General features: G+C 35.6%; 2 protein-coding genes across 3 annotated transcripts; one reads left to right on the top strand and one right to left on the bottom strand.

The window, feature by feature from the left end:
- Positions 1–3,352: 3,352 nt before the first annotated feature.
- Positions 3,353–9,646, bottom strand: LOC136797699 (ectonucleotide pyrophosphatase/phosphodiesterase family member 7-like). 2 transcript variants are annotated; one of them, XM_067054284.1, is made up of 5 exons: positions 9,180–9,646; positions 7,986–8,209; positions 7,363–7,649; positions 3,573–4,074; positions 3,353–3,478 (listed from the first exon to the last, which is right to left on the bottom strand). In XM_067054284.1, the coding sequence occupies exons 1-4, from the start codon at positions 9,565–9,567 to the stop codon at positions 3,585–3,587; spliced, it is 1,389 nt and encodes a 462-aa protein (XP_066910385.1). In that variant the 5' UTR covers positions 9,568–9,646; the 3' UTR covers positions 3,353–3,478; positions 3,573–3,584. The 2 variants fall into 2 exon arrangements, with proteins under 2 accessions (XP_066910385.1, XP_066910383.1); XM_067054282.1 differs by having other exon boundaries at positions 3,353–4,074; positions 9,180–9,611.
- A 3,566-nt stretch (positions 9,647–13,212) lies between these two features.
- LOC136797698 (uncharacterized) lies at positions 13,213–19,572 on the top strand. The gene is made up of 2 exons (XM_067054281.1): positions 13,213–13,354; positions 16,889–19,572. Exons 1-2 carry the CDS (start codon positions 13,249–13,251, stop codon positions 18,436–18,438), a joined length of 1,656 nt encoding a protein of 551 aa, XP_066910382.1. The 5' UTR covers positions 13,213–13,248; the 3' UTR covers positions 18,439–19,572.
- The last annotated feature ends 7,802 nt before the right edge of the window (positions 19,573–27,374 follow it).

The raw sequence follows: 27,374 nt of genomic DNA, 5'->3' as shown, positions 1-27,374 counted from the left end.
ACTTAATAAGTAAGAAAGTAGATTATAGTTGAAATATCAGCGAATTTCAAAGCGTGGTGGTAGAATTCTTCAATATTATTGGTCTAGTAGAAAAATCTTAAATTTATTTTATTTTGTTTTATTTCTTCAATTTCAAATGGAATTTTCAGGATCTGTTCGGAGATTGGCCCACAAGATGTCACCTTACCCTCTTCCCCTGTTTAAACCCTCAGTAGTGCACGCATTTGAATTCGTTTAGCACACATTTTTTGGGATAGTCGTGTCAGGAAAACTGTTTGAAGTACCAGTCTTTTTCTATTATTATTTTTCGACTGATGAGATAAAAATAAGATTTTGCTTCCAGAAAATTTTTGTACATGGACGGTAGATATATTTGATATTTTTTCCGGGGGGGGGGGGGGGTAGTGATATATATGCAAAATTTGCCTTGTTTTAAGGGCAGACTTGCTCTGATTAGGGATGGTTTTGAATGTCCAGGGGTCAACTGATGCTCTTCTGGGGGGTAAATTTCCAAAAATCGTTATATCCTCCACCCCCCTTATTCAATTTGTTTACTGGAAAAGCCCATTAGAGCGTTAACTATCGACATGGGTCCCTTTAAAAGTTTTCTTTTTACTGTTAATCCCATTTCATAGCAGACACATGTTTCATATCAGGACATTGCTCGCCAATTGCTAAAAAAGGTTTTTCTTTTCCTTGCTCCACACCCGTGTCAATTCAATATCAAAAGCTTGTGAATCAAAATTGATGAGTAAGCAAACGAAATCACTCTTATTTAAAAAAAAAATCTATAAAGAGATCTTAACATTTGGTACGGTTTTTCAGAGGGGGGGTTATCATACTGTTTCTAAAACAAAATCTAAATAGAAAGGAGATAATTTAAAGTATAGAGGTTCGAAAATAAACTCACTTAACTTAGATTCCGGAAATAGATATTAGCCTTGTGATATGTGACGTCGTATAAGGCAAGTGATTCCTAGATAATCAATATGCTTTAAATGCAGGTGGCGACTACGAAAAAGGGCTTAGAAAAAGATCAAATCCCATGTTAATTTATCAGAGAGTACAAAAGTATCAATACCCTTTAGAATCGTGGGATGAATTTCTTTTGAACGCTGAACACACTATCAATATGATAACGTAAGCTCTAAGTCTATAAGGTGTGCACTAAGGGTGTGCTCACACTGAAAGTTTCAAGCTAATGGCCTTATCGTGTTTGAATCATAAAAATGTTTTGTTGAACGAGAAAAGTCCTTCTTACTGGTGTATGAAACATTCAAGCGAAAGTAATGATTGCCTTTCTTCCTTTGGCGTAGATTTGAGCAACTTGAAACTTTGAAACAATGAACTTAAATTACCTAACTTTTCGAAATACGCAAATCCATGTTGTCTTCTCACTGATAAAACTAAAAGTATTATATTTTGCAAAGTTAGATAATAAGAGACAAAGAGGAAGCAACAGTGTGAATAGACCCTTTTTCTTGTTTTACTTATTTTTTAACCAATGCTTCTTTTCTGACAAATTTTGTTGACGAAAAGATAATTCAGAGCATTATAATCTTTGAGAAAAATGATTTAAAACATTTTGAAAATGAAGATGAAAAATGAGGGAATTAAGCTGTAGGCTAAGTTTTTTTTCTCATCTCAATGCTTTTAAAAAATTTATAGGACAGTAACATGAACCACACCAAAACCTCAAGGATATCAAGAATAAAGTCATGTCATGGGAAACCTGCATCGGCACAAATCAGTGACTCAGCAATCATTAATTACCACGTCCTTCAATACGCTAACATAATCGCTGGAATTATGTCGTTAATAACGAACCTTATTGTCGCATATGCTTTCTACAAATTGAAGTATTATAAAAAGACACACCATAGATTATCAATCATCTTAATGATGACTGATACTTTCACAACAATAACATTGCATCCTTTATTTGCCTACTGGTCGTACATCCTTGGAACTGGAGCACGTGGATGTAGCATTAGAGCTGCCATACAGACTTTGCAATGGATTTCTATATTTTTATCAACCCCTGTGATTGTTTTTATCAATGTTCACCAGTACATCCATATAGTTCATCCATATTTTGTGGATTATGTCCATTGCAAATTTTGGCACCTTTTACTGGGTTTAGCCTTTATTTGGTGTTTACTTATCGTTTTTGTGATAGTCGGATTTCGTGTGTATGAAATTTCAAGAGATTTGGTCGGTCCTGTTGGATATACGATGAGTGGTCTATTCTTCATTTTATGTTATCTTCAATTTCGAATCAGTTTTGAATCGAGTAATATTTCAAAACGAAATAAAACTCACAAATTGCAACAAGTAAAGGACGAAGATCGAAAATTACGGCGCCGAACTTACAAAATGGCCCAAAGTGTGTTAATCGTTTTTGGAGTTTGCTTTTTACCGTTTCTTGCAAGATATATTTTGGTGAAAGTTGCCGACAAGAAACAGAAAAAATTCTTTTCAAGATATATAAGCATGTGGTTTTTTTTCATTGCAAATTTAAATCCGATGCTTGATCCGATCATTTATTGCATCCGATTAAAATCTGTTCGGAACTTCCTACTCAAACATTTTGGATGGAGTAATTGGTTTGAAAAAAAGGATATTTTGGGGGTAAATAGTGAGCAAAGTCAGATGCTGTCAATAAATTCCTTCTCAATGAGCAGCAGACGGTCTAGTAGCCTAAATCCAGGTCAATAACCACCTCTCGGAGAACGCCGACAATGTAAGAATGGATTATCAACAGACCTTGAAGAATATAGACAACTTGACTTTTTTTTATAAGCATAACGTTTATCAGCATACTAAGACCTGTATGGTGGCCGAGGAAGGCAGTAACGAATTTTTCGAGATGTCAGCAAAAATATCAATGTATTTGATGAAAAAATTAGCATATCATTAGCATATCAGTGAGCTTTGGTAATTGGTCATTGGTCATTGTTCTCGGTTGTGTACTTGAAGGTTCATTTTGTTTTTCATCAGGCTCGGCGGAAGCGGGGAGACTGGGGAGACTACAGCCTTCCCACTTTTTATAAAATGAGATCTTTTTTCTCAAATCTTTAGTGAATTTCATCCCATTTGAGCCTTCAGCCTCCCCACAGTATTTTTATTACCATAAAAGGAAAACATGTTTTTATTATACACCTTTTCGCCAAATGCCGCGCGGCCATTTTTTTGTCCGTTTTACCACTCTAAAACCGTCCCAGTCTTTTTTTCGCACGTATAGACAATAGAAAAAGGTGTCAAAAAAGGATTGGATAGAGTTTAGGGGGGGATACCGCGCGGCAATTGGCGGCTACGGTCGAAAAGGTGTATTCAATGTGAGATTTTGAAATCAGTTTTTAGAACGGTAGCTCTTCCCAAAATAGATGAACGTGACAAAATTTTTGAAAATACAATTTGAAAAATAGCATCAACAAAAATATAAGGGTAAAATTGATGATGAATAATACCGTACATCCTGTGCCCAAGTTCAGGAGTTGCCATAAAGCCATTATGGTAATAACCGGGAGGGCACATTGCTATACATTGTATGATGAATAATAAATATATACATTAATATTTTTTTAAACGTTCTTTTTCACTCTACCAAAAGTATCTCTAGAGCTTTTGTTTTGTGTCCCAAAATAAAGTCCGATTACTAATACCAAAACAATAACAAGCCCTATGACGAAGTTTGTAATATTTCCGTTCCCACTTGACTCCTCTTGGACCAGATTCCCGTCCTTCAAAACGTGTTTGAAAACAGCCAAAGATCCATTATTCGGTCTTGGTTTTACACCAAGTAAATGCGCTAACAACGGGTAAACGTTGACACTTTCGAATGCTTCCATAGTAACAGCCCGTTTAAAAGCAGGACCGCGTGCGTAGAAAATAGTCTGCATTTCAGGACATGTACTCGGATCATAGCCGTGAAGTCCGTGCCATTTTGACCATTGGTCTGATCGATCATCGAGTAGAAGCCAACCTGGTTCGGCCAAGATCAATATAGGAGGTATCCATCTGTGATTGGTGAAATGAAGATGGTCTGGAAATTGATCATAAAGATTGTCTCTGCTGTAATTAAAAAAAATTTGGGTGAATATTACAGTAGCGTAGACAGGAGGGGGCAAAATTTGTGTAGGAGAGCATATTTTTATGACATTGTAATTGTCTATTCATAATTGCCCCCGCAGGAGCGCAGCGACGAGGAGGCACTTATAGCTTCACGCATATTGTACTGGAATCTCGAATCTTTGCGTTTTTTTGTGTGTTTGTTTGTAATTTGATTTCCGGCCAATTAAGTGTTCCGCAAAAATATGGCGGTAAATTATACACCGGTAAATGTTATACACATTTTCATATTACGTTATATGCTATTACCATTATTATATATTACATTTAATTAGTTTTGATTTAGCATTGAAAAGCTGAAGCGAGTGTTATAAATGCAAATTATAGAAAAAGTATATAATTACACCATAACACGAATTACAATATTACTTTTGCAAATCAAAACAAACAAAATGGCAGACTGGTTATGATGATGAGTTGATTCTTTCGTCTTTGACTGGAAAAAGTGTTTTGTATGGCTAATTTTGTTTCTTGTCTTTAAAATTGAAAAAATACTGTAATTTAGTTAGAAGTTAATTTCAGCAATGATTTCAATTCTTTTTCTGGAATCTTTAAAGAAGTTTGCTCAAGTTTTCAAATGTACATTTGATATTTTTGTTCAAACTGTAATTTATCTTTGTCTGTTATTTTATTAATAACTACCTTTATTGTTTATAGAACTTCTTGAGCTTTAAAGACCATTATATGGTCGTAACTCAGGAATGTCTTTCTTAACTTGGTAAAACAAGATACCGGCAAAGTACAAAACCCGGGGGGGATACTAGGGCAAGATGGGTTACGGGGATACTCCGCTGGTCAGGGTACCTTTTTTAACTTCCACGAGAAAAATCAGTCCCTTGTAGGGTGCCTATTTTTGGAAAATTTGGGGAAAAAGTAGAAAATTTGAGAAAATTTTGGAATTTCAGTCCCATTCAGGGTCATTTTTTTCGCAAATTTCGAGTCCCACGTAGGGTGCATTTTTCGAACCTCAGCGGAGCACCCCCGTCGGTCGACAAGGGTAGTACCTCCCCCGGGGTACAAAAAAGTTGAATGTGTGCATATGAAAACAAACTTTTTTTTTAATAGATTTACCTCATTAGAGTGTTTTCACTGTTTGTTCAGTGTGGTAAATATATTTGGAAAACCTGAAAAAAGTTTGTATAGGCGCACATTCAACTTTTTCAGTTGTGATAGCCTACGTAATAACTTGCGCTCCAGTAGTTTGGTAAAATAGCTCCAATTCTGTCTTTCCAAGTTAGGAGGGATCTTCCCGAAGGCATTTAACGGTGGTTAGACTAGGCACACAGACAGTCATACAGAAACACCATGAAGTGAAAGTATATAGGTATAAACTCAAAAAGTCTAGCTTCCTGAGGGCACCTCTCTTCATTGTCTGCGCTGCGATCATCTTAATGGATTCAATCCTTTCAGCTTGGAGAGAAGATTGCATCATGAAAAAGTACTATACACTTTAAAAAAAATTAGGCGCATCTCAACTTTTCTCGACTGTACGTCTGAATGGACCACAATGGCATTCCTTTATTTTTCTTTTGACCAACAACATAAAAGATTTTGCTTGAGAAGTGCAAGTGCAATCACAGCGTAGGCGAGTGGAGTCCGGGCCTTAGCAATGATTGGTTTCTATTTCGCCCTATTTAAGATGGCGCAGAACTTTTTGATAAATTTTATCCGCAGTATCCTCTTGACTATTGTTTATTAGGCAAAGTAGCAATAGAGAATCAATCAATCAATCAATAATTAAATCAATCAATAATCAAATCAATTAATTATTCCTGATTATTTTTTATGTTTCAATCTTTAAAGCATTAAAAGCTTTATAAGTGCATGACATGACCTTTCAGTGGGGGCATTTAGTGAAAGCTATGACTAGTATAAAAATATAATTACTGTGTCATAAAAATATGCTCTCCTACACAAATGACCTTTTTATTTCGATATTGTTTCCAAAATATTGTTCCTACTCACGGTGATCTTTCGGTGGAACTTTTAAAAAATCAGGATTATTTCGGCTTGTTTTCTCTGTATCTCCAAAATTGGTGTACATATGGAGATGAACACCTTACAACAAGTCAAAAGTAGAAGAAAGAAGTTTTTGATACACTTTGGTTTTCGAGAGATCCCTTTATCCCTTCCTCATCCCGGGTGGGATCCCTCTAAATCGGAATCAAGATAATTCTGGATGGGAAAAAGCTAAGAACTTGAAATTTTGAGAGAATGTGCTCTTTTAAGCTCTTCAAAGGATAAAAGAAAAAGGGAGTTTTTATTCTAACCCTTTTTTTCAAAATTTGGCAAAACCCAAATTTTTTGAATCCGATTAATCCAGTTACAGATCGCCGTGACTCACTTGATTAAGAAAACCTTATCTGAAAATATAGTCCAGAAAAAAAGGCGACCAAAAATATCAGCAAGGGGTATGACAGAAATATCTTGGATAATGACAACATGAAACCCCTGCGTCAAAGACCTGGTGGGACCTCCCTGCTCCTGAAAAATTTGGTTACGGTGAACGATATTAACGAAAATTTTGTTCCGTTGGGAAAATTACTTCCACTGGAAAAATGACTTTATTTACATCTTTATTTGAAATTCATTGAAAATAAATTGCACTCTAAAACCATCCCGATTGGATTTCTGACCTAGTAACGGAATAGAATTTGTATCACCATTGGGATTTTAATAGAAATTTCATCTCTACTGTGGAAAGAAGTGCTATGAGACAGGAATGTGTTTATATTGATATTTACGATTTTAGATGAGGAGCAGGAATTGAAATATCTTTTTTTAGTCTATATGAATGATGCAATAAAGAAGAGCTAGGAAGGTATTTTTTATTCCAGCTATAAACATATAAACCCTTATAATTCTGAAAATAAGTTTTTTTTTTATCTATTCCCTATCATCTGTATTTGACAGATAACCATGGACTGCTATCGTTTGAATAGGCTATCTCTACTTTACGATTTTAATCGTAGCTAAGAGCTTTAAAGTTATGTAATGACTTCCGTGGGGTTGACGTAATGATATGCTATTTTACAGGGGAAAACTCGCATCAGAGTATTCTCTAGCGTCCATCAATAACGTAAATAAAGCCTGGGGTACACGGAGATAAGGTTGGATCTATAGTTATAACATCATCCACAAAAAGAAACGCTCAGGATTAATCACATTGATACTAAGTAAACTCGAGTTCATTGGCTTAAAAAGAGTCATTATGAAAACAACGAAACTTACTTGAAAACTCTGAATCCTCCAGTTTCAAAAAGTGGTGCAAGATATTCCAATATCTGATCAGCTGTGTATCCATCAGATGGTCTTAACGAACAAGTACTACTGCAGTACGGTTTCTCTCCCAGCATTTCATCGCTCAAATAATCAGATATAAAATGTATATGCTCATGTGCAACATCGATATGTCCATGATCTGATGTCACCAATAGATTGATTTCAGGACGTTTAGATAATTTCTCCAATACGTAACCTAATATTTCTTTGTCCAAATTCTCCATACGTTCTCTGTACTAAAAATCAAACATAAAATTATATCGAATATGCGATTTTGAAGAAAAGCTGCAAATTACTTTTTAGGGGAAGAAACTTTCGCGAATAATCAATTTCGCGAATTTTTCGGATTTTGCGAGAATCAACTTTCCAAAAATGGAGCTTTTCTCCGCGCGCCAGAAAACAGATTCTACATATACCTGAAAAATGTTTTTTCGCTAATCAACTTTACAGAATTTTTCACAGAATTAATCGAAATTTTTCTTCCTTTTGATAATCCTGCGTTTCCGTAAAAGTTTCATCCCTTTTAATTCAAACAACAATTTTGAGCTTTGCGACAAGACTTCTATGCATACCTGATCAGACGATCTTCCTTGATAGTGACCAACGATGTCTGGTGCATCTACATAAACCACCATGAAATTCAGCGATGGGTCTCTTTCATAATGTTCGAACGTTTCATCGATAGCTTGACGACCTGTGGTGACGTTTGCACCAAGTGAAGTGATATGATGGTTATGGTAGGTTGGTTTTTCTGTGAATGCATAGTACCCTGGCCAGTAGTAGACTGAACTGTGTCCTGCAAAAGATAAGAATAATCTAGCTTAGGTAACTGAGCCCGTATTCATAGGGCTAAGAAGTACAGCTTAAGAAAATATAGCGTTTTCGAAACTTTAAAGATATTTTTATATTTACAGATTTTAAAGTTTGCCTTGGGATACTAAATATTCAGTCACAACTAAACATCAGATTAAACCAAGTGACTGAATCAATCAAACTTAGATTTCTAAGCTAAGAATGATTGTGGAATGTTTGTCAGTGAGTGAGACAAGGTATGTCCTGAATATCTTAAAAACTATCATTTTATTTAACAGAATGAATTTAATAAAGTTTTTCTATGGGCTATCTTTAAGTGCTTAGTTATTTTTTAAAAGGTTTAACCTTAACATCCCCTCCTCACAGACCCGGTGAGACCCCAACAACTGGTATATTTGGCCAAAACATTGCCCCGAGTGAACGATATTAACGAAAAATACACTCCAATTTTTGACCCTGTTGAAAATAAACAAATAAGAAATCCTCACTGCAAAGTACCTTATCGCCCAAAACTTAGTTGGCCCAAATTTTAGTCAGACCAAATTTTTAGTTGGCCCTAATTTTAGTCACCAAGCCAGAATTTAGTCATTTAGGGCCGAACTAAGTTTTGGCCGATAAGGTATCGGCTATTATTTCCATCTCAACGGAATATTCTGACTTGAAAAGAATGGACTTCAAATCCCCGATCATTAAAAACATAAAAATATCAGTTCTCATCGAATTTCAGTCTGTGTTATTTTCACCTTAACTGGCTGGAAAATCTACCAGGTCTATGAGAAGGAGCTGTGTTTCTTTTATGATTTTATGAGTTCGTTTTTTTTTTAAATTGACTTGAAATGCCTGCCCTAGCAACATTTACATCGTAAAAAAGATTTGTAAACAGATTTCAGTTGCGTAAGCGTAGAAATTCTGTGTACAAGTAAGTAAGTCAGTGTAAGTGAGTGGGGCCTTACCACTTCCCTGTTTCTGATTGGATAGCCAAATCGGTTCTTGGGTATAAAAATGAGCTGTGTTTCTCGGATCATCAGTATACGAAAATAAATTCCCTTTTTCATCGAAAAAATAATTGTCTATAATTCCATGAGACTCTGGATACAATCCTGTTGTAAGGGTCACCATACTGGGTGAAGTTTGTGATGGAAAAGGAGGAATCAAGCCTCTAGCTTTGACACCTTCAGATGCTAACTTTTGAAAGTTTGGCATATTGGTTGTTAGTGTTTCGAAATCGTGTACAAAACCATCGAATACTAACAAAAATACTTTGTCTTTGAGTGACTTGGTGTATGTTTGTGGTGCAATGAGGATAGTTAGAATCCAAGTGATCCATTTATCAATATTCATTGTACGTCAGTTTTCAAATTTTTGTCCTTTTAAAGTAAGCCAGAAATAAAAATGACCTGTAATCCGAATTCATACCTTACACATTATCATAATTTCAATCAGACCATGATAATATTTATAAAAAAAGAGAAACGTGGAACGACATGAGATATGTACACCCCCGTTACTGTATAACCTAACCCCGGGAGGGAGGGGTTGTAGCAGGTTTTGTGAGATGACGGGTATATTCTAGCTAAAGTTTGAGAATTGCGACCCAAGAGCCCACGTAATATTTTGAAAATCAGCTGGTCACCCCTATTACACCAAGCTTTAAATCCCACACTGGAAATGGCAGTAAAATTCTACAAAAATGAGTTCAGAAATCTTGTGATCCCATTGCATCGACAGAATATTTTCCCAATCGGCGTTTAATTGTTCCCCTTCATCTCCCCTCGCTAAGGATTCTCATCAGGTCCCTGGCACTGAGAAAGGGGTGAACGTATAAAATTTCTAAATCCATATATCTTTAAAATAAGTCAACATAAATCTACCATGTTATATTTTCTATACTAAAGTCACTTCACCTCAGATCAATCATAAAACGTGGCTTTTTTATAAATGACACACTTAAAACATGATCAAAACATTTTTGACACACACAGTCACAGTTACAAAGTGCTAAGTACCGTGGATTATATAAACAAACTTAAAACTGACCCATTTCCCGTCTAACACCAAACTGTGTCTGTTTGCTTGAAAATAAATATAACCTTAGTTTCAATTTCATACTCAGAGCCGAGCTCAGAGCCACAATTGTGGTCGAAATATATTGACATTTCAGTGTATTTTAACCTTTTTTCAGAATTTAAAGTTCGGGGGAGAGTTGCTATTTTAACACTTCCACTTTCTTTCATTGAATATTTCGATTTTAGAGGGGTTTGGTGGCTTCTAGGCTATATTCCAAGCCATATTAGAGAAAATTTGAGCTTTTAAATCCTGAGATCCTCCAAGGTCCTAAGTCTTAAGTCTCATGTTAAAACTCAGAACTTTCCAACTGTAGTTTAAGGCGCTTAAAAATCATTAATGATGTTTAAAATTTCGCCGGGAAATTCCCTTTCCTTTGTTTGCCTTAGTTTTAGCACGCCAGATGAATAGACTAAAGAGAGAGTAGAGTATGGTATCAATGAAAACTGCAGAACATCATACATATTTATACAAAATTGATATCATCCCGTAACAGTTACAAGCTCTACCCAACCCAAGGTATGTTTCACGGTTTGATTGAGCTTTGTTCGGCGTGATCACGTGATCATAATCTGAAAAAGCGTGATAAGTGATTGATAAGAGGATTTTTTGGTATTATGACGTGATGACGGAGGGTAGTCGGTTTCAGATGTAACGGGTATGTCCGAAGTCCGAACCAAAGTTCGAAAAATGGCACTGAGAGACTTAATTTCGGCGCGTTTGCGATCCTTTGAGAGACTATTTCACTAATTTTTAGCTCAACATTACTAGATTTCATGACCCTTTGAGGAGTCGATTTTTTATATTTTGGGACCCTTTCGAATCAATTGCTAACTCATCGTATTTTGTACCCCTTTGAGAGACTTTCGAGAGTTTATAAAAGGGATATGCTTATGGCTCGCACATATCCAACACCTATTTTGCCAAATTACCCCCCTCCAGGATTAGAAAATATTTTTGGCGTGATTTGTTAATGGGTGGGATGGCGTGATAAAGTCTCACTTTTTTACTGTATAATTCGTGGTATAAATGACACCAGTTTAATACAACCCTGGGGGACATATTAAACTAAAGATAAAATACAAGCTGGAAAAATTAGAGGCTATAAGTGCCAAGGAAATAAAATCAGTCAAGAACCCGATGGGAGGGGGTAATTACCTCACAGAGGGTACAAAAACCATTAAAAAGCAAATTGAGTAATTTTGGAATCCTTACAGAGGTAAGGATTCCAAAATTACGAAAATAAAAAAATGACTGCCTAAAAGATTCAAATTCTTGAAAGTTGGACTAAAATTTGGAAATTTTGGCTGAAATTTTGGGAGGAAAGCCTCTCTAAGGGTGGCTAAAACGTCAAAAGATATACCCTGAGTATCAGAGGTTAAGTTTTCAAAGAAAATAGTAACCTCTGAAGACAAATAATAGAAATTTTATCGCGCATGTGTCAATCTAATCACTGTAGAAAAAATCAAAGATGAAGAGCAAATATTACCATATTAATGTCTAGCAGACTGTATCAGTATGCAGTTTACTATTTACGAATTCCCCAGAAACCTCCAAGTGTAGTTGAAATCTTTTACATGATCCCCAAATGTATAACAGTAATTACTAAACTTTTAATTATGGAAATGTCACTTTAATTGAATCGAAATAATAGACAGACTTTATGTTATGATTCTCTATCACTGACTCTTTTTACAAAGCATTGATGACTTTTTGTAAGTTGTGTTTTCAACGACGGGAATAAAAATATCGACTATGACGCTCATCCAAGATCTTGGATGGTCGTCATGGTTACTTTTGTCTTCGCTGATTGCGCGATGAATAGAATCTCGATTCGTCGGCACAGCGTAAATATATGATTTTGAGCTGTGCTTTTCACGGTACAAAAGATAGGCAAAAGTTTCAAAATTTAATTTCTCTAAGGGTCGATTGTTTTCAAACTTCGGCTCGGACATACCCGTCATCTTGCAAACCTAGTACCCCCTCCCGGGGTCAAGCACTAACAAATTTTTACAAAAAAGAATCTCATCAAAAATATAACGCCCTTTCCCTGCATTTTCATGCTATAAATTCTTGGGTAAAAGCTTTAGTCATATATACTGTGTAATCTTTATTACCTTGCTTATGATAATAAACATAAACATTCTTTTATAAGAACATCCAAACATTTTTATAGCGTTAGGATGTTCCTAACTTTTTGGGTTTCAACCCTAAAAATGTTCTTAAAATGTTCTTATTTTCACCGCATTCTGTGACCATTTCTACCCATTTTCCTATGAAAACGGGTGTTGTTTTTGAGTCCACAAAGCCTTAAAATGTTCTTAGCTTGTTCTTAACATTTTGGCCATCGAAGCCTTATGTTCTTATATAATAGTTTGTTCCTATAAAAAAAACGTATATGACTAAGTGCATCATTTAATCAAAATGAAAGTACCGATTGACTGTTTGAAGGGATTTTCTGTTTTGGCTATTCAATGATGGCAAAAGATTCAATGTCTTAGTCTAATTAGTATGTTTTTGGTATTGTAAGCTCGTTTTGTATGCTAGAAACTCATTAAAAATATAATCTTTATGTCTGAACATGGCATTTATATTCATTGAAGATATATGGTTGATTTTCTTGGGTTCATATTAATAATACCAAAAAGTAGTATCATTAGCAGTAACATATAGTATATATATATAACAATCTTTACTCTAAGAAAGTTTGAGACATTTCAATCATCAGATATCCGTCATTTTAAGGGAGAAAGGGAATTTCCAAGCGACAAACATCATACGATCGAATGACTTTAATATTTTGAATTCCTTTCTGCAGATTTCAGTATATAGTGTGTACTCATTTCAATAAGACAAGCTTGTTTTGAATTCACTGTTTCCTAGTCGGAAATTATAATCTATCTTTGGTTATTTTTCAGTTACTGTATATATATAGCAAATACAATATTGAAATCAAAGATGGGATGTCTTCTTGGTTTGAGAAATCGTTTTTCTAAACTTATTCGAAGACTTCGCAATAGAAGGAACAACCAACCTCCAGTTGAAGAGACAACCGGTTACCGAGGTAAACTAATGATTAACGTTTTTAGACTGGCAACTCTATCGACTGTAAACTCTATTTGGCAAAAAAACCCGTTTGCGAATTTTCTTCTGCTTTGGGCTTTTTCCTTACATAGTGATTCGTCTTAGACTATAACATAGTCTAAGGCAAAACAGGCGACGAAAATTTTTACAAAACCTTTGAAAAGGTCTCAAAAATGTAAATTTTTTCTCGCAAAGGGTCGATTTTCAATTTTTGGCTCGGACATACCCCGTCACCTCTCAGACCAAGTAACCCCCCCCTAACCTCTTAGAGTCATTTTCAGGGTCCCTTTTTGCCACCGGAGGAAGCCTAAAGCTTCTGAGGATGGCATTCATAGCTTCACGCATATGGAAGTTGGGCAAACATCTCATAATTTTGCGCGCGTTTTTCAGTATTTTAGTTCCGCTTAACGGTAGCATTTTTATCTTACGGTCTCTCTATTGTTTTATTATCATCAAAAAGACTTTTCCGGAGTTATTTTGATCTGATTACTCATTTTGAAATGTCAGTTTGTCTTTTTCTTATCCCTGGAGAGTTAAATGAATCTAAGGAAATTCCCTTTTTATACCACAAGTAGTTATTAAGCGCTCTTCATAGGTAAAATATTACTCTACACAAGTATTCGAACAGTTATGTTGCTAAACGTGTACATTAGTAAAATAACATAAGAAGAGCAGTATCTTCAGATATATACGCTATTTATAGGAAAAACCAGTAAGTCATATGATTCTGGCTGGGCTGCTCTTAAATTTATATGAGTTTTTCAGCCTTAAATGTCAATTTTAATTAAAATGGAAACATGTACTTCTCAGTAATTTCTGAAATCTGAGGTTCAGATTCTTCTTAATTTTTTCTTAGGTTTTGGCCAAATTTCAGCCTCGTATTCTTATGAAATTGTTCTTATAAAAAACGTGTAAGACAAGGCACGGACGTCACTCTAAGTAGACTGTAAATCACTATCTTGACACATTTGTTAGCATTTGAAAGAATTTTGTCTCAGATGAGAGGTCACTCTTAACAAAAATTACTGTAGGGCTAAGATCATTCCTTTTGAACGCAAATTCAACTCTATGTGTTCGTTTTGCTGCGGTGGCACCTTCATGAAAGTTATGGCTAGTTAAGTTATAATAGTCCAACTTAGGGCCAAATCTATGAGAGCAACGTCAGGATCAGTACGCGAAAGTTTTTAAAACTTGTCGCTTTATTTTTCAAGTTGTTGCTTTTCCAGAAGCTATTGCGTTTGAAAAAGACCGCAATAACTTTGAAAAAGATTGCAACGGTTTCAAAAAGATCGCGACAGGTTTAAAGATTTCCACGCACTGACCTTTCTCGGCTTCCATACAAATCTTCAATAAAAACCTAAAAACATAGTCTTAAATGGAAACATGGCTTTTTTCAGTTGGTTGGTTGATGTATATGAAATACACGAATGTGGCAGGTTGTAATAGAATTTGACTTCAAAATACCGTTAGAATCGCAATAAATAGTTTTTGAGATGTCCCGGAAACCTTTTGCTTCAGAGTTATTTCCAGTTAAAGATGAGTCTATATATAAGGGGATCAGGGGTCTCAGCTGTTAGGGAGTGGTCAGAAAGTATCTACTAGGGGGGGGGGGGAGGGTGGAGGATTCTAGGGGGGGGGGGGTTCCAAAATTTTTTGGGCAACTCAAGAGAAAATGTAGGAAGTCTAATTTCATAGTTTTACGTTTCAAGATTTCAAAAATTTTTCGTCCTCACGGCCGACAACTCAGAATTTATTTTATTCGATATATGTACATGTCATACTAACATTATTTGGGCATCATCGCCTTGCCCTTTTGGTTTGTAGCATTGAGCTAGATGAGGGAAGTAGATTAGTAGCTTTCACAGCTCATCAGAGTGGTTTGAAAAAGTACTTCTTAGAAAGAAATTTGTCAAAAAAAAGTGTCTTTTAGCTAAAATGGTGGTGAAAAACATCAAAATTTTCTCCTGTCGGCGCAAACCATAGTTGTGCCTCCTTAGTCTCTACTAATATCTTATAAATTACATACACAGAGTTTTGACAGACCCTGGCAAACCTGAAAAATATAGGTTTATAGGGAAATTGCAAACTCAGAGAATTTTATTTTTCAGACTCCTTTTAACAACAGAATAGCTTGTATTTTAGGGTCTCGAGTACCTGATCTTCAAAATTTTCTCCCTTCGGGGCCAACCATGGTGGCCCCTCAGGATATTTTGAGTAATTGAGATGCCTTTGTAATGTAGGGAGATTGTGTATCAGGGAAAATAAGCCGTAATTTTCTCCCAAAATTTAGGGAAACTCAGAGAAAATAACTCGCTGATTCTTATTTTAACCATGGACTAATCCTTTAGGAGATCACACTACCATTTTGATTGACGTTTACACCACGGGTTTTTTTCTTTTGTTTACTTCAGAGAAATTCCGTCGTAACCATGGAAATCGACGGAAAAAATCCCGTGGTGTAAACGTCAATCAAAATGGTAGATCTCCTAAAGGACTATACTCAACTTTACAGGGCTAAACTATCTCCCTTACCTAATTTTGACATAAAAAACTGTCATAAAAACAAATAATACTCTTTGTACCGCATCTGTATGAATTCTTTTTTTGCGTAAAAATTTTTCTAGTAGGGGGGGGGGGGGGTGCGAAAAAATATTGGGCCTTATGAGGGGGGGTTCGAAATTTTTTTCCAGGCTAGGGGAGGGGGTGCGAAAGTTTTTTGGGATTTTTCAAAATATCCTCCACTCCCTCCTAGTAGATACTTTCTGACCACTCCCTTATAATGAGAAGCTCATTTTGAGCCTGGTTCTGGACGTTGGCACAGCCTAGGTGGCTACAATTGTTTTCCGATGGGAAGCTCACACTCTCATTTGGAGTTTTAGCGTGGATGCCCGCCAAACCGCCATCGAAGTATTAGATACACCTAGATACACCCCCTGAATCTTCCAGGTTTACCAGGGCTTCTTTACTTGGGTAGTAATAATAACCTCCTCAATATCTTGCTGAAACAGCTTTTTAACCCCAAGTTGTCTTTCAAATTATGAAATATGTTTCGTGCGAAATTGGGCTTTTCAAGAAAAAAAATTTACCCCTACTGTTGAGGATATTGATTTTTTGAAGTATCGAACCCCCCTGGATATCTTACTTTATTAGTAAAGACCCCTGGATATCCACTCTTAAAAATATGCTCAACCCCCTGGATATCATCTCTTATAAAGATGCTTACCCCCGGATATCGTATTTTTTAGTTGAAAAGACACTTAACCCGCTGGATATCCGCTTCCTTGTAGATATTTAACCACCTGGATATCCACTTTTGAACAAAAATTGTTAACCCCCTGGATATCAAATATCCTCAACAGAGGGAACACGGACTATTTCTGGAAAAGCCTATTCTGGCATGCTGTACGAAATTCTTTTCCTAGAACCCTTAAAAGAAAACCTGGAGAGAAAATTGTCTGCCACACCAGATATACTGAAACAAAGGTGAAATTGATTTTTTTGCATTCCTTTTCAGCCGTGAACTTATGCATCAACATCAATAATAACACAAACTATATCGATGGGCTCACTATTCAGTATAATGATGGCGAAACTGAGAAAAGATTGCTAAAGCTTGAGGAAACTGAGTTTACTTCCAATGACCAATTCACAAAGAAAGAATCAAGGGGGCTTTTAGCACCGCCATCATTTCGTTATGTTGATGATGAAGAACCAGAATTCTCGAATGTCACAAATGCAGCACCTGAAGGCTTCGGCGATTATTCGAGGACTCCTGTTTGTGGTGTATCCCTCATACCTCTTGAAAACTTTCCCCAGCAACCTTCGTTCGAACACAACCGATCTTGTCAGGCTAATGATGTTATCCCTTCAGCAAAGCAGCCAATTGAGTCATTGGCTGATTGTAATGCAATGGATGTATCGGTTCCGCAGCTTGGAGACATCGAATTGGACCAGCAAACACTTTCGGTAGCAAGTAGTTTGTTCATGGATGCTTACTTAGAAATCTTGAGTCAGCATTTACAAGAAGAGCCTGTTTGTGCAAGAAGTGACGTCAGCCCTCCGATGGAATCGTTGCCAAGAAAACATGGTGATGATAATGTAGCAAAAATCGCCAACATGGTTGAAGAAATCGTTGAGAGTAATGGCCAAGACGTTCACTTTTATCAAGCTGAATCAGATACTGTCGAAGAGGAAACAATTGTTGTGGGAAGAATTGCAGATAACTTGAAAGCTTCTTGTGAGGCGGCTATTCCTGACCTTCTTACAGAAAATGAAACGTCTATCGATGGAAACATTCTGATTACAAAAAGAAAGAATGAAGCTGTCGAAAGTGATCATGAGACTGAACTTTCGTCTGACAGTGAAGGGTTAGATAATATCAAGAATGAAGATGTCCGGTTAGTACCCAGACCAAAGAAGCGACGGAATCGCACTAAAAGAGGAAAGTCTAAACCCTATGAGAGAACCCAACAGGTCAACGATCACGTGTCAACAAAAAAGATTTCAACTGATTCAAGACCAAATATGGCCACAGTTTTTGCCCAAGATACCAGTGAAAACCAAACTACACCTTCGACAAAAAATGAGGGGAAACGGCCTCGAACCGAAAAAGAGAAAAAGGCAGAAAGGCAAAATGCAATTAGATATCGCTTCAATATTAAGCTTAATGAGAAGGTCAAAGCCCTTGAACGCCAGCTGCAAGATTCCTCTATGCAACTTGAGAAAGATTGTATGAGACAACCAATCCAAGCAAATGTGGACAAACTTGTTTCTCTTCTTTTTCAGCAGGATAAAGACGACGATGAAATCTTCAAGCATGCCTGTCGCATGATATCAAATTTCATTAGCGAGATCCGATTTGGCGATTTAGATGAGCCAACCATGGCTGCTAAAAAAAAGCTTTTTGAGACCATGATTATGCCAGCTATCAGAAAAAAACACCCGGAAATGGCAAGTCAATTAGCAACGGCCTTTCAGGTGAATTATGTGAAACATCACATGACAGAAAACGGGGATTGGCTTGCATCGATTAGAAAATTTTACCGAGACGAATTTTTGAAATAACAGTCGATTAAAATATATCAACACTGTACGGTATGAATGAATTTGATTTGGTTTGTTTGAATGATAAATGGTTTGGTTAAATTGACAGAATAACAAAGCTTTATTTGATGATTTTTCTTTATTAAATTCGGTTCAAAACTATATATTACATAAACACTTTATGTCGAGCACTGTCTTTGGTGATGCAAACCATAGCTAAAAGATATAGCTTAGCTGATTTATCAAATCTTGATTTAAAGGTTTTATTTTTACATAAGTGTTCCCGTTTTATATCAGACACATATTTCATATCAAGACAGTGTCAGCCTTTTGTTATATTTTGCTGATATGTAATAGTTATCGGACAGTTGCGAGTACAATATGAGAAATATTTTACGAGTTCCGAGATTTTTCCGTACAATTATATGGAAAATCCGGAACAAGTGAAATATTTCCATATTGTACGAGCAACAATGTCTGATAACTGGTTTATCGGTGACCCAAAAAATGCATTTTTTGTGTTTGAGGACACTTTTGTAGCAAAGTGACGTTAGATTGCTTCTACCGCTACAATGCAACAACATCTTTTCGTCAATTTATATTTTTACATGTAAAATACAAGATATATTGTACTCTTTTTAACCAGTCAAATTGCACGTATTTTTTGGATTCCCGATAAAAGCAAAAAATGTTTTTCTTTTCCTCTTTGTGACCAATCTTGCTCCACAAACGTGTTAGTCCAATGTTCAAAAGCTTTTGAATTAAAATTGCCCAGCAAACGATACCACTCTTATTTAAAAACAAAACTTTTATGTAAGCTTTTTATATTTGTATCTAATTTGATGATTTGATTGCAGTAACTTTTCACGACACTAGATTTCCTTTGATTCCCTTTTTCACTCATCCTCTGCCTTTGATGAATACCAACAACCATACCAAAAATCTTTTGCTAAAACGTTTTACAAGTCTTTAAAAACCTGTATTGAGAAAATTATAGAACGTAACCCCCTGGTCGGTATCACCCCCGTCTGTGCTATTTTTATAATTCTTTTTTCATATTTTGCATTGTGAATAGTTGGACTACCATTGTGGAAAGTTTCATTCTGAGATATCTTAAATATTTCAAAAGTTATTACAAAAAAAGTAAAAAAATGATTTTTTCCATTTCTCAGTAGACTACCCTACCTTAAAATAAAACAAAAAAATCTAAAAGTTTGTCGAACAACAACAGCTATCAAAGGGCAATAAAAAGTAAGGGGAAAAATTAGTCCACCTCTTTCTTCATGAAGACATTCAAGTCGTCACCGCAAAAATTCTTTTTCGAGTCGTATAAATAAACCTTTACTTTTGACTTTCAAGTTTATGGATTGGATAGATGGGATAAAAAAAGACTGTCTATGCTGCTCTAAAAGCTTGTTAGGTTGATTATTGTTATTCTAAGGAAAAATAAAACCTATATATAAAACCTATAGCACCCCCTCTCACAGACCCGGTAGGAATTTTTCAGCCAGTGAAAAGATAACAGACTGAAACTCGATGGTGATTGATATTCCAATATCATTTATGGCTGGGGATTTCAATCCTTTTGTTTTCAAGTCAGAAAATTCAGTGGGTATGGGAAAAAAAGCAATGTCAAAGCTGGACCTTTTTTTGACCTAGCTCATAAATTTTTTTCTGTCTTGGCTGGATGAACTCACTATTCACTAGGACTCAGATTTAAGGTGTTTCGGAGCTTCTTTGAAACTCTGGAACCCAGTGGGTTTCACCGGAGTTGTCTGATAAGGCATCAAAATGATGTGTAAGATTGATATATTTTACATGTTTTTTATAAGAACAAGCTATATATTAAGAACATAAGGCTTTGATGGCCAAAATATTAAAACAAGTCAAGAACATTTTAAAGGAAATTTTTATAGGAAATTACACAAAAATTCATACTCACAAAATATTTAAAACAAAAACATAAGAATATTTGAAGGCTTCAAAAATTTTGGATGTTCTTATGAAAAAACGTGTATGCATCCATTTGCTATGTACCCGAGAAGTGATATTATTACTCAAAGATCTAAGTATTTTAAGATTTTGTGATTTTAGCTTTTAGTTTTTTAAAGTCATAAAACCTGGACTGATAAATATTTTGACTCAAAGTTTTGTATCCTTATTATCAACATGAAAAATACGAGCAATCTGATTGGATAAAAATCAACCTTCTTTCTTTATTAATCTTTCTATTCTTGTTAAACTTTCATCTGGATAAGGTCCGAATTTCGAGTTTTATTCTTCGGCAGCCCGCTCATAATCGGAAGAAACATCAACGACATGAATATTTTTCTGGCGAACAAGCCCGCTACGCATGTAATTAAAAACGTATTCTGACTCATTTGAATAAATTTTATAGAACATTTTCACAGCTATTTGAACTTCCGAAACGAGATCGCAGTGTATCACACTTTACTCTTACAATGTTGGATATGTTTTTCTCGTTTAGAGTATTCTATGTTTCTAAATGATGAAAAATGTAAAATCGAAAAATATATCCCATATTGTACTCTGTACCGTGCGATAACTATTACTTATGCATGATAAGTTTTTGTTAAAAGTCTTTTATGTAATTTTAAGACGCTTTTAAGATTTTTCAGGGAGTTCGAAGCAAAATAGTACCAGGGTGGTGTAAAATAAACCCTGGTAAAAAAAAAGGTTAAGTTGAGAATCTGGTGGGAAACGAATTCTTCAGTTATTCAAATGCCCGATTATTCGAAGTAAATTCTTATTCCCCCTGGAGCCTCGAATAATCGGGAGTCTACTGTAGTTTTATTTTTTCTAAAATTTTGAGCTTGGATTACATGAAGCCAATTTGTTCATCTGACGCCTGTATAAGGGAGAGAGACTTTGTTTGTTGGGTACTATGTATCACACCTGAAACTCTTCTAGTAAGAAACAAAAAAATCCTCTTTCTGTTGATTTGCGATTTTATTTAACTACGTTCACATATTAGAAAAAAAATCATCCACGTATCAGGAGCTTGTCCACCAGATAAGTCACCTTAACAAAGATGCTCATCAATCTTGAGATTCCACTTGGTTCTTTGGGGCTTACTATCAACGCTTTGCAGATATTTTATATTGCAAGTAAAAAGAAGATTCTAAATATGGAAAATTTTCTGATCAGTCTATCAATAGCTGATTTGTTAACATGTGTAGCATCCCTTATCTCAATGACGATCAATCAGAATGAAGATCTTTTTAAGTGTGAAGACACATTTATCAAATGGCAAGAAATCATCGATAAAGTTCATTGGACTATTGCTAGTATATCTGGATTAAACGTTATAGGGATGACATTGGATAAATGTTTTGCTATAATGAACCCCTTGAAACACCGTTTGATAGTTACTAAACAACGTATAAAGCATTTCATTTTTGCATTATGGTTTATTGGGATTTTATCTGGCAGTATTTGTTTGTATGTCTGGTTTGCAAAAAAGGTGGATTATATTTCTCTGTATGTGCTTTACATATCTTTGGCGATCTCCAGCCTAGCTTGTATTATTGTTTATACCTTGATAGCAATTAGAATTTCACGAAACGCAAATTGCCGTAACACAGAAGCAACTAAGACGGTCGTCATATGTTTTTTAACTACTATCTTTTACTTATCAATGTCGGTACCAATTTTGTATGGTTTTGTGAAGGATGACAAAAAGTCTACTTGGTTTTTTATGTTGCAAAATAGCAATGCAATTTTGAATTCTATAGTTTATTTTGGATTTATGTTGGTTACACGAAAATGTTGTCGGAAGAAGAACTAACCGACCGAGTTTCACCATAGCCAGACAACGTAATTCCTCATCAGCATACTGTGTACATTTCAAATGTATTTAATACCCATAATTATCTTGGAAAAAATAGGCAACAAGTATGTGCGAGTGGTGAGCATATCGTTGATATCATATGTTTTTGTTTTTTGAAATACAGCTTGTGACCAACAGTGGCGTTGTGGCAGGGGGGCCGGGGGCTTTTTTGAAGGGGCGCCGAAGAGCATGGGGCGCCAAAAGAGATTTTTTTAAACTCAATCTTAAAAATCATACTTTATGCGCCTTAAACTGCGCCCCAGGATCAATTTTACTGAGATAATTTTAAAATGCTTGCTATTTTTTGCTCGCTTCGCTCACAATAAAGTTAATTGGTAACTTCTTTCCAATCTAGCTAATTTACAAGTTTTTTTTGCGTACAATATAGCATTAGTAAATGAAAATCTAACTGCGCCCCAAGACCAATTTGCTGACAACAATATTGAAATTATAAAACATCAATTTTCGCTTCGCTCGTATTACACAATGTTTCTTTTAGTTTCTTTTCACTCTAGCAAGTGTCAAATTTATCTATTTCTATTTAGTGATTTAGGGTATCTTGGCAGTCGATTTTCAAAAATTTTCTAGTCGGCCCCAACCATGGTGGGGCCTGTTTTTCCCTTTTTCATTCATCAAGATATATCTCCTCTTATCCACTAAATATTTCCTTCCTCATTATGCCTAAGCAAATGAATTACAGTAGCGGCCTGGCTAAAAAGGAGAAAGTTAGTTCGCATAAGACCACAAAAACCACAGTGAGCAGTTTCGATCAATCTCTCATTTTGCGGGTTAGCATCCTCTTTAACCCCTGGTGGATACACAACACTTCTCTTGCTTTGACTTTTTGCAATTAAATGTTGATAGTAGTTTTGAAAAAATTCGTAAAATAAAACGAAGCGTCGCAGGCGAAAAAATTTACATTGCACTTATAGAAGGCGCTAAAAACGTGTCAAAGGGCGCAAAATCGCCCAACCAAACATCAAAAAGAATTTTGGCGCCCCCTTGAAAAGCTTTTTTGGCGCCCCTCTAAGGTCTTTCTGGGTGGCGCACTGCACACCCTGCACCCCCTGCCAGGCCGCCACTGGAATTAGTAAAAGTTTTGAAACTGGTGCGTGGGGCGCCACTTTGGAAAACTGGAGGGGGGGGGGGCGCCATTTAAAAAAAATTGACTTTGGCCCCTCCAGAAAAATTTTCCCACAATGCCATTGGTGACCACAAGTAAACTAATTCCTTTCATACTGGCCAACAGCAATACCGAATGAAAGAAGAGGTGGGAAATAATGTCTTGCAATCAATAGAAAATTATGCTTAAAAGGATATTTTCATGGCACATTTCTGTATAAATTAGTCATCGGTGATTAGCCCGATTCTAAAAAATCGTAGTTTAAAAGTTTGATGAAATAAATAATGTGGAATAAATGCGGCTTCGAATTCGCTTTGATTTCTTATTGCCCCCGCAGGAGCGCAGCGACGAGGAGGCACTCATAGCTTCACGCATATATATTGGACTGGAATCTCGAATCTTTGCGTTTTTGTTTGTAATTTGATTTCCGGCCAATTAAGTGTTCCGCAAAAATATGGCGGTAAATTATACAGCGGTAAATGTTATACATATTTTCATATTACGTTATATACTATTGCCATTATTATATATTACATTTCATTAGTTTTGATTTAGCATTGAAAAGCTGAAGCGAGTGTTATAAATGCAAATTATAGAAAAAGTATATAACTACACCATAACACGAATTACAATATTACTTTTGCAAATCAAAACAAACAAAATGGCAGACTGGTTATGATGATGAGCTGATTCTTTCGTCTTTGACTGGAAAAAGTGTTTTGTATGGCTAATTTTGTTTCTTGTCTTTAAAACTGAATATATACTGTAATTTAGTCAGAAGTTCATTTCAGCAATGATTTCATTCTTTTTCTGGAATCTTTAAAGAAGTTTGCTCAAGTTTTCAAATGTACATTTGTTGATATTTTTGTTCAAACTGTAATTTATCTTTGTCTGTTATTTTATTAATAACTACCTTTATTGTTTATAGAACTTCTTGAGCTTTAAAGACCATTATATGGTCGTAACTCAGGAATGTCTTTCTTAACTTGGTAAAACAAGATACCGGCAAAGTACAAAAAAGTAGAATGTATGCATATATGAAAACAAACTTTTTTTTTCGTCTTCAAAATAGATTTACCTCATTAGAGTGTTTTCACTGTTTGTTCAGTGTGGTAAATCTATTTGGAAAACCTGAAAAAAGTTTGCATAGGCGCACATTCAACTTTTTCAGTTGTTGCGATAGCCTACGTAATAACTTGCGCTCCAGTAGTTTGGTGAAATAGCTCCAATTCTGGCTTTCCAAGTTGGGAGGGACCTTCCCGAAGGCATTTAACGGTGGTTAGACTAGGCACACAGACAGTCATACAGAAACACCATGAAGTGAAAGTATATAGCTATAAACTCAAAAAGTCTAGCTTCCTGAAGGCACGTCTCTTCATTGTCTGCGTTGTGATAATCTTAATGGATTTAATCCTTTTAGCTTGGAGAGAAGATTGCATCATGAAAAAGTACTATGCACTTAAAAAAAAAATTAGGCACATATCTACTTTTCTCGACTGTACGTCTGAATGGACCACAATGGCATTCCTTTATTTTTCTTTTGACCAATAACATAAAAGATTTTGCTTGAGAAGTGCAATCACAGCGTAGGCGAGTGGAGTCCGGGCCCCTTAGCTAGGATTGGTTTCTATTTCGCCCTATTTAAGATGGCGCAGAACTTTTTGATAAATTTTATCCGCAGTATCCTCTTGACTATTGTTTATTAGGCAAAGTAGCAATAGAGAATCAATCAATCAATCAATAATCAAATCAATTAATTATTCCTGATTATTTTTTATGTTTCAATCTTTAAAGAATTAAAAGCTTTTGGCTTTATAAATCTTTAAAGCATTAAAAGCTTTATAAATCTGTAAAGCATTAAAAGCTTTATAAATGCATGGCATGACCTTTCAGTGGGGGCATTTAGTGAAAGCTATGACTAGTTTAATGTTCCTTAACCGGAATTGTAACTGTAGCTCCGGTGTTCCAGCTAATTTCAACTCCCCAAAATTATAACTCCTCATGTGGAGCAAGTTCCTTGTGTGGAGTCATGCAGTCATTATAAACTAGATTATTCCTAGTTGGCACACAACGTTTTTTCGACGTTTATCTAACGTTCACAACGTCCATATGACGTTAGATAAACGTCGATAAACAACGTTGTGTGTCAGCTGGGTTGTGATTCCCCAGTTCTTATAATGTAGTCTTAGTAATGTGTGACTCCCTAGAGTTAATATTTCCTAGCAAATTTAGACTGTGGTTTATAATGACTCCCCCTAACTTCAGTCGAGCTAGAATCTAATTTGTGTGATACTACATATACCAGAAAGATCTAAGGTAGCCTGAAGACTTCCAAAGTTGTTTGATGGATGAAATTGGGTAAGCATCTAGATGCGCTAGATTAAAAATAGACAGGGTAGAAATTTTCCTTATGGGTGTTTTTCGTTCTCTATTACCAGTCTTTTTAAGGTCAAGCCACAAAAGAAACTTTTGTATTAATTCATTCCATTTTCAATCCAATTCTGAAATTCGGAATCTTACAATGCAAATTTTTGATATCTTTGACAACACAGCGGGTAGTGAATCGAATAAAGGGACACGGTATATTGATCAGGTTAATGTAGTTAACCCTATTCGTACTAGGGGGGAGGGGGCTGTTTCTGTTCGGAGGTCAAATTAATGTTAATCCTTTAACTACCAATGACGAGTATACTAGACATGGGCTATGTAGGAGGACGAAGCCCTCTGTAATGCCTAGTTTGAGTTAGAATTCGTCATTTTTCGTCTAACTCGTAGGAATAGAATTAGGTTTCATGGTCAAGCAAGAAAAAAAATCAAAAATATATCTTTCTTAGCGAGATTTTAAGCCAAAAAGTAAAAAAAATGCAAAAATTGACAAAAATCCACTTTTTTAAAATTTTGACCGATGTTTGACCATCTTTGGTCAAAGAGTGATCCAAGAACCTCCAAATTTAGCCCTGCTTTACTTGATTCTGTCTTCAGCGAATTAGTTTGAAGTTTTACAGCTGGGCATCTTTCTATCATTCAGGCAGCAGGCCTGACTGCTTTAATTTCCGTACATATTACCCTTGTGTGATATTTGAGGAGAATTTCGACACCTTGGATCATAAGACATGGATCTATTGGATATCTGCCACAACTACTGAAAACAAAGAATTCCAGTATTATGCTAATAATCGATCCAATAATGTCAAAGAGGGACGTTTGAATTTGAAAGCTTAACTAACAATACATTTGATAATGAATTTCTGACTTGCGGCCCCCTTGTGGGCGCTTTGGATTTATGACCGGGAGTGCACTTCCAATAGTGGTATCAAAGGATGTTATTTTAAAGGGAGTAAAGAAGTCAATATAAAACCGATCCAATCAGCTGCGATTAGTACCGAAGGTGTGTTCTCTTTTAAATAAGTGTCAAGCGAAAATGAGAAAATGTGATTTGCTATGGGCTGCTGTTAATGCCAGTAAAATTGATCTGATCGAATCCAAATGGAATATACTTATCTAATCGATGATGATGGAAAACCGACGTTGGCAACAAACGAATTATGCAACCATTACACTGGGGTCCATATTACCCCATAAATGGGCAACCATACACACATGAGGCTTCAATGGCCTGAAAATATACTCTCAAACACCTGATTTCTTAGGAAAATTGGACAAAAATACTCACTAAATGATAAAAATGACAACCTGTTGAGAACTTTTTTATAGATTTAAAACTCAAAAAAAGATTAGACGCTCTTATAAAAACAATGCGTAGCCTTATTTCGAGGAACAAGAATTAACCTATTCATAGAACTGGAGAAATTCTTTTGGAATAATTAAATTGCTACATAGTGTTTTCAAACCTGGGTATCAGACTTCCAAAACACCTGCCTACTTGTTTACTCTATTGAATTTTAAAAATATTAAAATTAGGAATTTGATTAAATTTTTCTAATGAATATTTTCAATATGTGAAAGGTGTAAAAATGAAACTCC

The sequence above is a fragment of the Clytia hemisphaerica genome, unplaced genomic scaffold (genome assembly GCF_902728285.1).
Source record: "Clytia hemisphaerica strain Z4C2 unplaced genomic scaffold, Clytia hemisphaerica genome assembly, whole genome shotgun sequence".
NCBI lineage: Eukaryota > Metazoa > Cnidaria > Hydrozoa > Leptothecata > Clytiidae > Clytia > Clytia hemisphaerica.
The sequence above is the reverse complement of the archived record's forward strand: the minus strand, read 5'-3'. Positions and strand labels throughout refer to the sequence as shown.

What these genes read in the sequence shown, in the direction of transcription:
- LOC136797698 (XM_067054281.1), top strand. Translation starts at nt 13,249, where the DNA reads ATGGGATGTCTTCTTGGTTTGAGAAATCGTTTTTCTAAACTTATTCGA. An exon ending in AGAGACAACCGGTTACCGAG is followed by an intron (nt 13,355 to 16,888) that starts GTAAACTAATGA and finishes ATTCCTTTTCAG; the next exon opens with CCGTGAACTTATGCATCAAC.
- LOC136797699 (XM_067054284.1), bottom strand. Translation starts at nt 9,567, where the DNA reads ATGAATATTGATAAATGGATCACTTGGATTCTAACTATCCTCATTGCA. An exon ending in CAATCAGAAACAGGGAAGTG is followed by an intron (nt 8,210 to 9,179) that starts GTAAGGCCCCAC and finishes TATCTTTTGCAG; the next exon opens with GACACAGTTCAGTCTACTAC. An exon ending in GGAGGATTCAGAGTTTTCAA is followed by an intron (nt 4,075 to 7,362) that starts GTAAGTTTCGTT and finishes TTTTAATTACAG; the next exon opens with CAGAGACAATCTTTATGATC.